At 38.8% G+C, this 15,247-nt stretch overlaps 1 protein-coding gene across 2 annotated transcripts in view; it reads left to right on the top strand.

Moving 5' to 3' along the window:
* Positions 1 to 15,247, top strand: part of URB1 (URB1 ribosome biogenesis factor) — a 40,990-nt gene that overhangs the window by 1,058 nt on the left and 24,685 nt on the right. Inside the window, exons 3-15 of one of the 2 annotated variants that reach the window (XM_015881319.3) lie at positions 530 to 681; positions 1,886 to 2,018; positions 3,064 to 3,160; positions 4,557 to 4,642; positions 5,228 to 5,353; positions 6,355 to 6,485; positions 7,191 to 7,386; positions 8,493 to 8,630; positions 9,028 to 9,201; positions 9,826 to 9,976; positions 12,172 to 12,294; positions 12,569 to 12,681; positions 13,857 to 13,976. In XM_015881319.3, the coding sequence (XP_015736805.3) occupies positions 530 to 681; positions 1,886 to 2,018; positions 3,064 to 3,160; positions 4,557 to 4,642; positions 5,228 to 5,353; positions 6,355 to 6,485; positions 7,191 to 7,386; positions 8,493 to 8,630; positions 9,028 to 9,201; positions 9,826 to 9,976; positions 12,172 to 12,294; positions 12,569 to 12,681; positions 13,857 to 13,976 (1,740 nt within the window). Of the gene's footprint in view, positions 1 to 529; positions 682 to 1,885; positions 2,019 to 3,063; positions 3,161 to 4,556; positions 4,643 to 5,227; positions 5,354 to 6,354; positions 6,486 to 7,190; positions 7,387 to 8,492; positions 8,631 to 9,027; positions 9,202 to 9,825; positions 9,990 to 12,171; positions 12,295 to 12,568; positions 12,682 to 13,856; positions 13,977 to 15,247 lie in introns of those variants that run through there. The other variant, XM_085528208.1, reaches the window with a different exon arrangement.

The raw sequence follows: 15,247 nt of genomic DNA, 5'->3' as shown, positions 1-15,247 counted from the left end.
CATTATTGGTGCATTAGTCCTCAGCCTTGGCCTCCAGCTTAAAAAGGACCTTTGAGATTCATCAGCCTTTGCTAAGATTTACGCTGCAGTAAGTTTCTGAGTTCCCAGAAGTGGCAGTTGTGTACACTGACAAATCACATGTATCCGTGTAGGTCTCCATTCACATCTGAGGAGAGGCCCTATTTTTAGTCAGCACGCTCACCCAGCTTTCCAGTTGAATTTCATCAATCTAACAGCTGTTTAAAAAAACCAACAAAGTTTGCTGCCCTTCTGTGGCACTTTAGTCTTACACGTAATACCTCTATAGAGGCTGCCTTGAAGATTAATACCCTCACAGCTAGTCCTTTAGGAAAGGAAGCATTGGTTTAGGACAGAATTCAGAAGTTAATTTTGCCTTCATATTTACAAGTTTTTCCTCTTATGGTAGGATTTATTTCTTTTTTAGTTGCATTTTTTACTGTTTGTTCAGCTAATAGTTTCAAACCCTACCTGTTCTTGGCAAATATTAACACATTTCTCGTTTCTACAGATGTTATTAATCTTTCAAGCCCTGGAAGCTATTTTACTGAGGACAGCCAGTGATCTCTCCCATTTTTCTGTTGTGGGAACGAACATAGTCAAAAGGTTAATTCACAGCTACATGAGAGTGGTCTATGCTGCACTGTATTCTGAAAATCACAGGTGAGTCTTCTCTAGGGAATCTCTGTCAATTGCTCTGCATTGATCCCAAGAGACTGTCCAAAGCTCAACTGAACTTACTGTTAGCAATCCACCTTTATTGGATGATATTGTTCTGCATTTTGTAAAACAGTTTGTCCTTTCAATCTAAGGCTGATTTGAGTGCTTTTGTTATGTGGTCTGATCTAAACACCTATTCCAGGTTTACTTTGCCTGTGTGGCAGATAGAATGTAACTAGTACATTTTGCTCCTTACCACTGGACAGAAGGCAGTTGTCCAAGGCCACTCTTTTGGACTTTGTACAGGCCAGTATTAAGAAAAGGCTTTTCTGCCTTCCAGTTCATGGTCATAACCATGCTACCTAGACCACTGAGATGATCTTACTGCAACAAGCACTTTTAACTGTACATAAAATCCCAAATATGTGAGGGTAGGTGTGTTGTAAAATAAACTTTGAAACGATGCAGGATCTGTATTTCTTGCTAATAATTTAAAGAGTACGGCTTTTGGAGAAATCCTTCTAGAACCTGCATGGGGCAGACTGCAGATTTATGGTGATATCATTTGTTCAGTAATGAAACTGCTCATACTGAAAAGGATATGAATAGACATTCCCTTTTCCCTTCTTTCGTCTCCCCATCTAACCCACTTGCCATTATCGTTGCCCAAACAATGATTTTGGTTGTTTTTTACTTCTCTTCTAGCTTTCCAGGCAATTTTATCCCATTGCTCAGTGAGCAAGAGTCACAACAGAGTGTATATCTAGGAATTTAGTTGAAGGGCAAGAACATGGTTTTTGTGCTGCAGATTTAAATACAAGAAAACTGCTGTCATTCTGCTGTTAGCTGTTTATAAAAAAGCAACAAAATTCTTTGTAGGTAGTGCAATAATGCGTGATTTGCCTGAATGTGTATTGTGATGGTCATTTATGTAATCAGTTACTTATTCAGTTAAAGCTTCCATCGACTGCAGCAAGGGCTTTGCATGAGTGGGACTACCTTGCTAGTGGCTTATCTTGATTGCTCACGTTGAGGATGACTCTGATGACTGCTTCGTGCCTGCAAATTCTGAAGGTTTTGATGGTTGTTGGAGGCGGAATGGGATAATTTTTTTAAAGATCTTTCTTTACATTTAATCTCTTCATTTTGGTGGTTTGGATAACTGTTATCCTGGAAGTAACCTGCACGTTTTCCTTTTTCCTTTTAGGTTGAGCCGAGTGTGCCTTACCCTGTTGTCAGCAATGGTGGCTCAGGGGCCAGATACTGCAAGGGATGTGTTTAGTCATTTTGATTTCAATAATAAGTTTCTGCATGGATTAGTGAAAAGAAGGGATAAGAAGGTAAATTAAACAGCTGTCCATGGGTGCGCCGTGAAATGCTATACATTGCCTTTATCAAATTTCTTCTGCCAAGTATTTAAACTGTTGACAAAGTCTCTTTTGCCATATTTTCATCTGCATGAACTTACCCCTTCCTTATTGTGCTGTGTCAGGCTGAGGTACTACTTGGTTGTTTCAAATTGGCAGCAGAGCTGATCCATAGGACATGAGTTTCTAATCTGCTTAGGTGAGAAACCCCCAGAGCATGTGTCTGAGTATCTGCAGTTGAGGAGCTGGCTTGCACCCTGAGATACTTGATGACAAGTTTAGGTGAAAAGCATTTTTCCCATTTGAGGATTGCTGTTTGATCCCAGTGAAATAAATGGAGGCTCTGCAGGTTGTTTTAATGGAGAGGGGATTTTGCCCAGTAACCAGAGTAAAAAGGTTTGAAACACAGCCAAGAATTTAAGACAGTATCTTGGAAATCCTAGTGGAGGACATGTGAATAAGTAGAAATCAGTCCTCATTTCCAAAAGGAACTCCGATTCTCATTTCTCCTGTAATCAGGGTTGACCTGAACCAGTGTTTTAGAGCAAGAATATTTATATTTCTTTGTCAACATAAGTCTTTATGAGTATCATTTTCAACACTAGTGTAGAATAAATATATACATTTTTGTTGAGTTTTTGTTATTTGGTGATAAATGAGCCTGCAGAAGGTAGATTCTGGGAGAAAAGTGTGTTGATTTTATATATATATATATATATATATACACATATACATATATATATATATGTATATATAATAGCCTATCTTATCTATTGAGAAGGGAAACAGATGCTTTCATATCTGATTTTAAATTGAATGAACTGTGATCTGTTTAATGCAAAAAGTTTTTAAAATTTACATGTACTGTAGATGTGTTGCATATAAATGCGTGTGCATGGCTGTACGTAATCTGCCTGTGGAAGTTGCTTAATTTATCCATTTATGGTACTTATAGTGATAATCAGTTGTTGCAGTTGTGTACGGTTTCTGTCAACATTGCATTTTATCTTTCTTACAGGGAAGACCTGATGTCCGTATGGCCTATGTTCAGTTTGCTCTCTCATTTTTAATAGCTGGTGACACTGCAGTCTTGATACAAGTGCTGGAATTAAAAGGTACTGAATAATTGCTTGTGTACTTATATATCATAGAATCAACAAATCATAGAACAACCTGGGTTGCAAAGGACCACAATGATCATCCAGTTTCAACCCCCTGCTATGTGCAGGGTCACTAACCACCAGACCAGGCTGCCCAGAGCCACATCCAGCCTGGCCTTGAATGCCTCCAGGGATGGGGCATCCACAGCCGCCTTGGGCAACCTGTTCCAGTGCGTCGCCACGCTCTGACTGAAACACTTCCTCCTAATCTCTAACCTAAACCACCCCTGTCTTAGTTTAAAACCATTCTCCCCAGTCCTAGCACTATCCACCCTTGTGGATATTTTTTTAGGACAGATTCTTTCAAAGATGGTAATAAGTAAGAGCTAATTCAAAATATGAACAAGATAAACACTAATAAGGTACAAAACATGTTTTTAATTTCTTTCCTGAAAAACTGTGAACTTCTTCAGTATTGTAGAGAATGCCTCTTCTATTTGAGAGTGGTGTTTTCTATCTGTGGAAATTTTACAAAAATAGAAAGCCTTTGATGGAACAGATCTAAAAAAAGAGAACATGTAGTACAAATTCCAGAGAATTGGTAAGCAGAAAAAGCTCTGTGGCCTCTGGGCTTTCTCCTAACACATTGGTAGGTTTTTGGAAAAGCATTGAAGGTAAGGACTGTGTGTACTTAGTCTCTTTCTGTTGTTACGCAGGACAATTTGTTTGTGCTCCCTTAGACTGCTTTTTTGTCAGTGATTCAGAAGACCAGTGTAATGTCCTTTGCATCCTTTATGAAGGTGTTATATGAGAATTCAGCCCATGTCGCTCAGAGAAGGTTAAGTTCACCAGACAAAGAGTAGGATCCTGGAAGTCAAATCCTATTGACAGTTAATGAAGACTTGATCCCTTACGTACTGAAGTTGAATGTAGAACTTCTGTTGACTTCAGTGGCTTGTGATATTCCTCAGTTGTAGCCTTTGGTGCAATTATGAAAGAATTCAGGAAGGATTGAGAAGTATTCATTAGTTGGCAGCAGTTCCCGCCATGAGGGCATGAAACTAGGCCATAATTATTGACTTCCATTGTTTCCACTACCCCGTGAGCCCCATTATTCACTCAAGTTTAAACACTGCATATCATGTTGGGATCTGAAATATATTTGAAGTTGACAGGTGCTGTTGCAGAAATTGTTAATAACCGAGTTGGCATTTTAGCTAGTTATGCTGAGATGGGTTTGGCAGCATTACTTGCTCATCACTGGTTCCAGACGCATCATCCTTTTGAACTCTTATCGCAATTTTTTGGGTCATTCTTAAGAGGAAAGTCAATAGTATGACATAGAAGAGAAATGGATATGAATTCCCTGATGCGTTTTAGTCTTCACTAAACATTTGAAATGTCTTCTTAGATTTCATTCCAGATATTTTTCGTTCTGGAATAAAGGAAGACAAAGTTTCTACTGTCAATCTTCTTCTCTCCACGCTGAAAACTAAGGTATGGTATAGCCTTGAAAATGCTTTATCTCGTTTTCTGTTTTCTTTGCTCCTGGAAACAGCTTTGCAGCCATTTCATATAAAACGTACAGCTCCTGAAGGTGTCACCTTGCTGCTGCAGGTTTGTCAGTCTCTCCATTGTTGATGACATGTTGGAGGTTGATAGCTTGGCAACAGACTGTTTTAGCACTGAAGCTTATGTCTTCCTAATATCCTCTTCAAAAGGAATTAATTGCATAACTACTACTTAGATGCTAATTTCAGCTCATCTGTCGTGTGTAGTATCCACCAGATTCCTACTGTTTTGGGTTGCAATTGCAGCAATGCCAAGTCTGAAGGTCAAAAATCCTGTAATCTTAATGCTTCCAGTGACAATGGGATTGGTCCTTCCACGGATGCATCTCATGCTGAAACGAGGAGGTCTTGGATTTGTTGGATATGAGCTAGGTTATGGCATGCAGTCTTATTTCCTGGAGAGAAAGGATTTTGTGAAGTTTGTTGCTACATTGCCACTATTTTTGTTAACTTAAAATAATTAGAAGTGGTGGTATTTTGTTTTTTCATTTTTTTTCTCACTTGTTTTCAGGTGGTTCAAAATAGAAATATTACCAAAACCCAGAAGGTGCGCTTTTTTACTGCAGAAGTATTGAATCATGTGGCTTCACTTTACCGATGGAATGGGATTACTGATGTCAGCTCTAAGGATTTCAAGGTCTGGTAACTTGAATGGGTTATATTTTTATTTTTCTTAATGTTGTAATTTTTGGTGTTTTATTTTTTACCTTTTTTGCTGTGGGACTGTCTAAGGCATGGCTATAAAGCCTGATGGAAAGCAGTAGGAAGACTTTCTTTGCTTCCACCGAGTTGTGCTTCCAGTCTTTTCATCTGTCTTCATTATCACTTGATCTTTAGAAATCTTTCCTCAGCAAATCTTACATCACTGAACAACTACCTTCTTGTACATCCTCTACTGGATATTTACACCTATGCCATTCCAATACTGATATGCTGTTAACAACTTTTTGGAATAATTATAACTTTTTTGGAGTGCTTATAATTATCAGTTACAATTATCAACAACAGTTCCCAACTGCAATTGTCAAAGGGTCATTTATGGGAATATTTCATTGTCTTGAATGTAAAAGATGAAGGGAATAGGGGTTCACTTATTTCTCCCCCTCCATCTCTGTGATTGATATGGTTATTTGATCAGTTCTTTCATTTTTGTGTGATGATTGTACCTTCATACCCCACCTGTAATATTGACAAGTTCAGTGCAGTGTTAGCTTCCCATCTTTCTTGTCCCGTATTAAAGCTGTTCCATCTCGTGCCAAATTGGCCCAAAGAACATATGTATGCTTTATACTGAAGGCTTCGGTGCCTTTTGTTTTAGTCTTTTGGAACTTCTTCAGACAGAAGCTGAACTGTCAGCCTGAAAGTTTGTTCTTTCAGATTAATATTTAGTTCCTATTCTTCAGAATCCCGGGATAGCCTCACCCCAGTTTATATAAATCATGTACTTTTCTTTAGCTTCACTTTTCTGTCTTTTCTTTTGTCTGGCTTCTGTCCTAGGTCAGCAGTGCCCTGCACATAGTACATATATATATATATATGAGTTGGAGTGTTTTCCATAAAACTTAGAGAGAAATTGCTGTAAGATTTTCTTCTTCTCTAAAAATCATGTCATTTTTTACCCCCTTTTGATTTTTATAGGTAACTCAAGGTTCTGAAGAGGTGGGAAAGGCAATGGTACGAGAACTTGTTCATAATTTCTTAAAGGAGCTCTGCTGCTCTCTGAAACATGGCATTACTTTCTATGATCCAAGTCTTGGAACTTCTGGCAGGTAGGTCACCAGTGAGCTGAAACCGTGTGTGTGCTTTGTGCTACAGCAGGACAGGTCTCACTAGTTATTTTGCCGGCCTTTCCAGGCCTTTGCAAGTTAAGTTTGCTGAATTCTGCTTCTTTCTCAATAACTTATGGCAGAAGAGAGAAATTCATTGCTGTTTTTTTTTTTTTTGTTTTAACTTCCCAAGATCAAACTGTTGGATTCCTTTAGACCTCTACCTACTGGAGAGTGTTTTGCTATAATCGTAGGGTCCTGGTGGAAGTGCTCCTGTTATTCTGAGCCATTTCCATACATAGCTAAATACCTTGTCAGTTATGCAAGATATGATTTTTGGATGTGAGAATAAAATACCAAACTTGAGCTGTATACCAGATGATGGTAAAATAATTTACTGCTGGTAGAACCAGATGAGGTTTATCCCAGATTTTGGCAAAATGTCGCTGCTGATTTCAGTAATGCCAGAATTTGATCTGCAACACCATCTGGAAACATTTCTTTACCTTACTGTTTCCATTGATTAACTAGTTAAAATAAACGTACGCTGAGATTATGACTGATGTCTTGCCGTGGATTTTCCCCGGTGGCAGAGGAAGTGTAACTTTTTGCACTGTGGTATTAGTTTAGAGCTGCAGAGTTAGAATCGCACGTGAATTACTGAAGTAGGGAATTCTTTTTTTTTAATGCTTTTTTTTTCTTCAATAGGGGAGGAAATATAGTGCTTCTGCGCTTTTTGCTTGGTTTAAAAACTGCAACAGAGGATGAATTGGTTGCTGATCTCGTGGTGAATATTCTTAAAGTATGTCCAGATCTATTGAATAGATACTTCAAGGAGACCCAGTATTCCTTTGTTCCTAGAGTGAAGTCAGCTTGGATGGACAATATGAAGTTACTCAAAAAGGTAAAAAGTATGAATCTTGCATGCTGCTTCTACACAGAAAGATGCAATTCCAATATTTGTTGCTGTTACATAAGAAGATTATAATTAATGCTTTACACGTTCTGCCATTGTTTTGTAAAATTTATTACAGTTTGGATGCTGCTGCAGTACAGGATTCAGTCAGTGGTCATGTTGGATATAAACTGAATTTTTGAACTTAGATAAAGTCTTCCTAGTAAGGGGTAATAAGATTTCATTGAAATGAGTCAGGAAATAAATGGAAGATCAGGGAGTGGAGTTCTTTGTTATATACACGGCTGTTCTGTATTGGAAGGGGCTCCCATGTCTGCAGATAAATTTTGTTCACAGCTGTAAATGACAGCATTTTAAGAGGGTTTATTAAAATCACTAAAAGGCAGACAGACACAGTCAGATACAGTAACAGTTGTAAACCAGCAGTGAGGAAGTAAGGTGATAAGGTTTAAGTGACTTAAGCAGGAATGACTTAATTGCTCTGAAATAACGCCGTCAATTAGGTATGTTAGGGAAGAAGCAACAGGATGCTGTTAAATGTTTAAGTTAGTAAATGGAGAGGGGGAAATGGCATTCTATTTTCTGTGAGTGCTGAGGAAAATGAAATGACTCAGAGCCTCAGTTGTTTTAAAAAGTGTAGACAGAGTTGGAAGGTCACTTGCTGAAAAGTCATTCTTAGAGCAGGAAGCTGTATAAACATTTAGCTAAACCAGGAAAGAGGGAATTGGTGTAAGAAGTTGTAGGAAACATCATGTTGATTATACAGTTTTTGAGATACAGCATTTCAGAAGCTCAACTAGAAAAACTTTTTGTCTTTTCTAAGTCTTCCTTGGCCTCTGTGCTTTTGCTTAAAATCTGCAAGAAGCTGATATAATGTCTTGAAAAGTAGTGGCTTTTAGCAGGGCTGTAGGTTACGTACAGATGTTTCATTTAGTTGGAGTCTGGGGGATGCTCTGTAGCATTCCTATGTAAAATTTGACATTTAGTGCTGTCACTGCTTTTGAAAAGTTAAAGCTCTTGCGTAAATTGTTCCTCAGAAGAAGCTGCTTGCTCCCTGACTGTCAGTTTTGATTAAATTGTTATTTTTATTTCAGATCTACGAGGCTCAGCCAGAGATTTCCAATTCTTTTAAGACTCCTGAGTTTATTCCTCTTCCAAGGTTGCTTTCTATGGTGATGGTAACAACAGTCCCAGCAGTATGCAATAAAGCAATGTTCACCCAAGGGCTAAATGTAAGAGCAGCTTATTTTTCAGTGGATTTTTTTTGTCCTAGTTAATGCTATTTTGTTAAAGTGCGTGATCACCCAAGAAGTTTCTTAAGTGGGTTGTATGTTTTATATTGTCCATTCCAGCGTAAAGCTGGTGTGGGAAGCATGGAAACATCAGTTAAAACCTGTTGGTACTGCTTCCAGTAGGTAATTACAAGCACCGGTTTTTCCAATGGTTATTAACAGTTTGGGCTGGGAATCTGAAAACCTACAGGTTCTCTTCCACAGTGTCAAGTGTGAAAAGTAATTAATTTGTTAGCAACTGTTTATACATATATTCGGAGTACAGAGAATGTTCAGAGCAATGAGAAAGCACTGAAATGCCATTAATGCAGTCATTAATGCAGTTTTGCCCTTTTAGTTACCCAGCAAAGCCGTGAAGCACAGCATACTATCACTTGTGTCAAGCATCCTGAAAAGAGCCTTGAAGAATATTGAGTACTGCTTGAATGAAGAGACTTGGCGAAAGTCAGAAATCTACTCACTGTCAGTGATGCAGGAATTTGTACAGCTGTACAGAGAAGCCATCAGCAAGGTACAAAGTGAAAAAACAATTGAGGTCTAATTTAAGTCATTATGTGGCAAGTAACTACTCCTGTGCACTTTCTCCCTAAGTGGCTATGGCTTGGGAATGAGGAGATAGCTTCCTTCCCTGCTGAAAGATACTGTGCTTTAAAAGGTCTTAACAACTGATGCCATAGTAGACTACATTTTCTAACAAATTCGACTGATGGAAATACGAGTAACGTTTTATTGTCAAACATATGCAACACTGGCAGTTACTATGCAACAAACACATTCCAAGAGCAATTGGACTCAATCAGGAATCAAATTCCCTTGGTTTGAGTAAACTGAAGCCAGTGTTAGAAGTTACTAGACAAGGTAGCATTTGAGTTGATAATTGACCATTAGGAAGAAAGAACAAACCTATATTTTTTATAGGAATCTTTTTTCAATAAAATGTCATCTCACATATATATGTTCTGTAGATTTGAAAGCAGACTACTTGATTTTAGATCTTTTTTGGATTGCATGGTAGATCAGTCATAAACTTTATGAAGAACAGCAAATTGTCCTGTCGGTTGATTTTGAATATTTGCGTTGGAATGGCTTTATCTCATACAGGAGAGCTAATGCAATGTACTCCTTTTGCTTCTAGCTTTTACCAGACATGAACAACATAGTAGCTGTTTGGCAGTCTCTTCTGAAGCAAGGGAAGGAAAACCAAGATGGACAAGAGGAAAAGAATGAAACTGTTGTATCCACTGTAGAGGAAGTGTCTGAGACTGCAGAAGTTGCTGAACAACATGGTAGGCAAAGCAGGTGAAGTCATCACATCTTACACGTGTGGATATTGTGAAATCCTCATGTAATGTAAGGTAGTTAACTTCATCAGAGTCCCAATATCACTCATGCATTTAGTACTGAGCTTTACTTCTGTCAGTTGTTTGGGCAGTTTAATTCTGACTGTTGTAAGAATTGCCCAGAACACCATCTGATATAAAGACTGACATTGTTACTAGGAGGTTAAGCAATGTCTCTCCCTCCTGCTGCAGCATCACAGAATGGTTGAGGTTTAGAGGCACCCCTGGAGATCATTTGGTCTAACGCCCCTGCTTGAGCAGGGACACCCAGAGCAGAGTCCCTGGGCCCGTGTGCAGTCAACTTTTGAAGATCTGCAAGGAGGATACTCAACAACCTCTGGGCATCCTATGCTGGTGCTCCATCACCATCACAGAAAGATTGTTTCCAGAGGTTCAGACAGAGCCTGCTCTGTTTCAGTTTGCATCCTTTGGGTCTTGCCCTGGCACTTACCACCACTGGAAGGAGCCTGCCTTCATCTCTTTTGCATCCTCACTTCGGCTATTTATGTATATTGATGAGAATACCCCGAGAGAATACTTTTCTTCAGTAGGATAAACAGTCTCAGCTGTCCTAGCCTTTCCTTATGAGGGAGATGTTGACATGTGGCTCTTTCTTGGGCTGTTTCCAGTAGCTCTGTGTCTGTTTTGCCCTGGGGAGCCTAGCACTGGACAAAGTATTCCAGGTGTGGCTTCACCAGTGCTGAATATACAAGGAGTTTCTCAACCTGCTGGCAACAGCTTGCCTAATGTATGCCGTCTTTGTGGCAAGGACACAGTACTGACCCATGTTGAGCCAGTACCTACCAGCAGTACCTGCAGGTCCTTTTCTGGAAAGCTTCTTTCCAGCTGGGTGGCTGTCAGTGTTGTCCTGGTACTTGACAACTCTGGGTGTTATTCTTCCCCAGATGCAGGACTTTGTAGCTCATCTTACTGAACAGAACCTTCCTGTCCTTAAACATTCTGTGTTTTGCCGTGACACAATAAAACAGGCAGAAAAATTGTTCTGCTTGGAAAAATAACTTTGAGTGATTTCAGTTAAGCCATGTTATCTAGCCATGAGGACATATTTGTGAAGCAGTTTGTTACTGTGGCTGTGCAAGTGCTTGTGTTGCTGTAGCAGAGGAGTGGAAATACTTAAGTGCCAGAAGAGGGACAGAGTGCTGGAGTTGGAGGCTTCAGTTTTGTTCTCAGAAAAACATTGTCCTTACCAAAGGACTTGCTTTCATAATCCCATTCCAGGAAACTGAAATTTTTAGTGCTCTTCTGTATCTTGGCTAGCAGCCTGCAGTGGTTTACTGAGCCTGAAAATAAATCTACAGACAGTTTTATGCCCTTGACAGGGCATATTCCACACTGAGACCTTCTGTAGTGGAGAATTTTTCAGTGTCTGCCCTTCTGTCTGTGATTTTGGCACTCAATTATACCTCAGTACTGACACTGGAAGGCTGCTTACTGGTAGAGTGCCTGCTAAAACTGCAACCATTTTTTAAAGAACTATAGCTTTAGTTTCTCTTCCTGCTAGAATGATAATACCCTTAGCTCACCATTTGCAGCTTTATTTGCTCTGTGGTAACTTTTTCTGAATGTTGAGACTTGGGCAAACAGTGACAACATTTATGCATGGCATCCATCCAGTTCTCCATGACACCCTGAGGGAGAGCCAGTTAACAGGAAAAAAATAATTGTTTTAAAAAATGTGGCTACTATTTACTTGTTTTGCTTCCTTTCATTAGTGACTGGATAGCAAATAGCTTTTATGCATCCTCACCTTATAAACAAAAAGAATACTTAGCTACTGAAAGAACTTCTCTCAAGATGTAAGTGGCTGCTTTGGTAGGGGTTGGCCTTTCTCTCATACAAGTATTTGCTGTTGTCCTTTTGTTGAGAGGCCACATTGAGAAAGCATTATTTTGAAGGAGGGAAAGAAAAGGAAGAAACCTCTAATTGAACTAATAAATTAGCATATGGCTTGTCAGTAAGAAGGCAACTGATCAGTTTGTAGGCAAATCTTTCAAAAACAGTTATCAGTAATGATATTTATAATTAGTAAACACTGTCATAATGGATAACGTAGGTGCTACACTGTGCTTTTTTGCTGTGGTGGAAGGAGAAACTAATGATTGTCACAACTCTTGGTTTAGGTTCAGATGATGCTGAGACACTGTTTCTGAAAGCTGCATTGCTTCAGGTCATTTGCCTTTATCAGAAGGTTGTGCCCCACTTGGTAGCACGGAGCAACTTTGATTTTAGCAAGCTGCTGAAAGGTATGTAATGTCCATTTCTTTTACCTTGTTGCTTTCTATGGCTACTTGTAAAGTCTGCAGTAGAAGTGAATATTCGCTTTGTGAGCAAGAGAAGGGTTTCTGTAAGAAACTCATTTCAATTTCTTCATTGCATCGACATTTGTTTTTTCTGTATCTTCTACTCTCAGTTGTTTAAATTGCACAGGGATGTTTTGAAGCCCTAGATGATGAGTGTTCCAGATGATCTCAGTAAGATACTCCAAATAAAAGTTATTATATTGCTTTCAAACCTCAGGTATTGTCACTGAACAGGGTCTCCGAGAGGAGGTCCCCCATGTTCTGCAGTACCACGTACTGAAAGTTGCTTTGGAGCTTCCTGCAAATAAATTTGCCTGGTTCAGAGTACAGGTAAGAAACTTTAAGGCAGATTTATGCACCTTTAGCCCATTGTCTTCAAATCTATCACTGCTTGCTTTTAAATTAGTCCCAGTCCGGTTCTTTTATATGGTGATGCTTTTATAAAACAAGTAAAAATTGTAGTCTAATCATTAGTAAGGAATTCTTTCTGAGCTGAAAAGGCTTTATGCAATTACAGTAATTCTTGTCTCTTTGAAGGGGACTGGACAGGGTTTCTCCAGCTCTTGCTGAGTGCAAGAGAATTTTCTTGTTTCTACTTGTTCAGAAAGCCTCAGAATTCAGATCAAGAAAAACAGCCGCAGTGGGGAGACATTCCACTTATTCCTGGTAGTGATCCTGACATTTAATAAGGCTGTCTTCCTCTTCTTGTAATTACTAGAGTATTTTAGGGCTCCTGTTCTCTTCTTTACTGTAGACCTGTAAAATTGAAGAGCTTCAGAGAGCCTGCTTTAGATGTCTGGAGAATAGGAGCGAGCCTAGCTTTGAGAGGAAGCAGAGAGAAACCTTTTGAATATTGTGACTGTGATCCTGCCTTGCTAGAGATTTTCTGTCCTTATCCAACTGGTCATAAAGGAAAAACAAGAAGAGTGAAGAACAAGCTGTGAAAAACTATAGAAACAGTAAAAAAAGCTGAAGTATTTTCTTCTGGCTTTGGCATTCTAGTATACATAGATTTCAGCAGAATAGATAAAAGCCAAATCTGATTGTGTTGTGGAGGGTAACAGTTCTTACGTATCGAGTACAAGTCAATGAGAACAACAGGGGAAATAAGTGGGGGATTGTCATTTGATGTTCGGTATCCCTTTGAATTGCATAGTTTTCCTTTCTTTGGGAATTGAATTCAGTGTCTTAAATGATTACGTTTCTTACTCAGACAGTACTTGTAGGAAATGTGAGTTCTTGGGGACAGAATAAATGATCACAGAAGAAGGGAAAGTATTTTTATCTGGGACCCTTGTATTAGCCAGTGTTTCTGCTATTTCTCTTTTGGTTTACAAAAAAAAACTATTGTACTTACCATGTTTGTTCACTGAATGCAGTCATCCCATTAATTTCTGGCCTTGGTATTTTTAGGCACGTCTGTAAAATCTACTTTAGCATGCCTACTTTAGTGCAATGTAATCTGGTACAGTGTTGCTGAGGAGTTTTAATTTTTTCTCTTTTAGGATGTTTCTGAAACAGAGAAAGCAGCTGGTGAAAAATCAGTGTTTTATTTACTGATGAAAATGTTTGTTACAAGTAAGCATTCTCATCTGAAAATTTCAACAAAAAAACTGATCGTCAAGGTAAGGGTTTGATCTGAAATATCAAGGTGTTACTGTATTTCATTGGTCTGAAGTTTCAGGATTCTAAAAACTCTTTCTTAAGCCTTCACTGCCTGCTTATCTGGTTAACAGAGACTTCTTTCTGTTTTCTGTGAATGTTCTTGGAAGTTGCTGTAAGCTAAACTACCTGTTAGCTAAATAACTAGTGAGAATAAATGCTATCAACTGAATTTGCAGCAATTGATAAAATAGTAGGAAATGTGTCTTTAGTGTTTGCTCATACCGTAGGCTCAGTTAAGTGTTCTGCTTTAATGAGATCATGTGTCTGCGATCATCATTTGATCAAGCAAAGATCGCTTTTGATCTTACTTTTTTTATCCTGATTTATTTGATCTGTACTTTGTTCTTCTTCCTAAAGCCTTATATGTAGCTAGTTCAACCTGCCCTTGGAAAATCACCTGTGTTGCATTTAGGCAGAAGCTCTGATTCAAGGAATACTTTTGTTTTAATTTGAAGTAAAATCTTTGGTGCATTTAAGAAGGGTCTGACTTCTCAGAAATGCTTGTCAACTACAGATTTCAACAAGGCAGCAGCAGCCATTGTTTTCAGTACACTTTTTAAACTGAACATCTTTAGTTATCTAAATAGAGACGGAAAACTATATTAAAAATAAATCTAACCTAACAACCCTCTTTTCCTCCCAAGGACAGACCTAAAAAAGTGTTGTAGGCTCTGATTAGGGCTCCCTGTGCATTATTCCGTAGCTCTAGTGGCATATAAGTTTATGTAGACAACTTTGTGCATTTAGATTTGATATTCAGCTTCAATCTCAAGGTGCAATTGTTACATTCCATCCGCTAACCCAAAGTTACACTGATTGAATTAGGTTTATAGTTGCCCTTGAATGCTGCAGGGGATTAAAGGCAGGTTGACTCTGTCTCAAGGTAATGAATGTCTCAATCAAAATCTACCCAGTGCAGTTTTTCTGGTGTATTTGGGTTCTTCTGCCAAGTGCAGACGTGGGTTGCCTGACTCATTCTTGTTTCCTCTTTTACTTTCAGTCCATTTCATCTTCTCTGAAGAGAAGACAGAAGCAGTGAAGTTAGGGCAGTTATATCAGCAGAAAGGCTTCTAAGAATAGATGCTAATGAGTGTGTTTTGCTTATTTTTCAACACTGTGCTCTACAATCAGAAGGCGTATTTTTGGATTTCACATTCTGTTCTTGCCTGTTTTCATGAAGGCTGCAAGTGTATTTCTATTTTGAGACTGCCAAAAATAGTGAATTATTTAG

The sequence above is a fragment of the Coturnix japonica genome, chromosome 1 (genome assembly GCF_054131305.1).
Source record: "Coturnix japonica strain WE chromosome 1, WE-NBRP24, whole genome shotgun sequence".
Classification (NCBI taxonomy): domain Eukaryota; kingdom Metazoa; phylum Chordata; class Aves; order Galliformes; family Phasianidae; genus Coturnix; species Coturnix japonica.
This window is presented reverse-complemented; position numbering and strand designations above follow the sequence as displayed.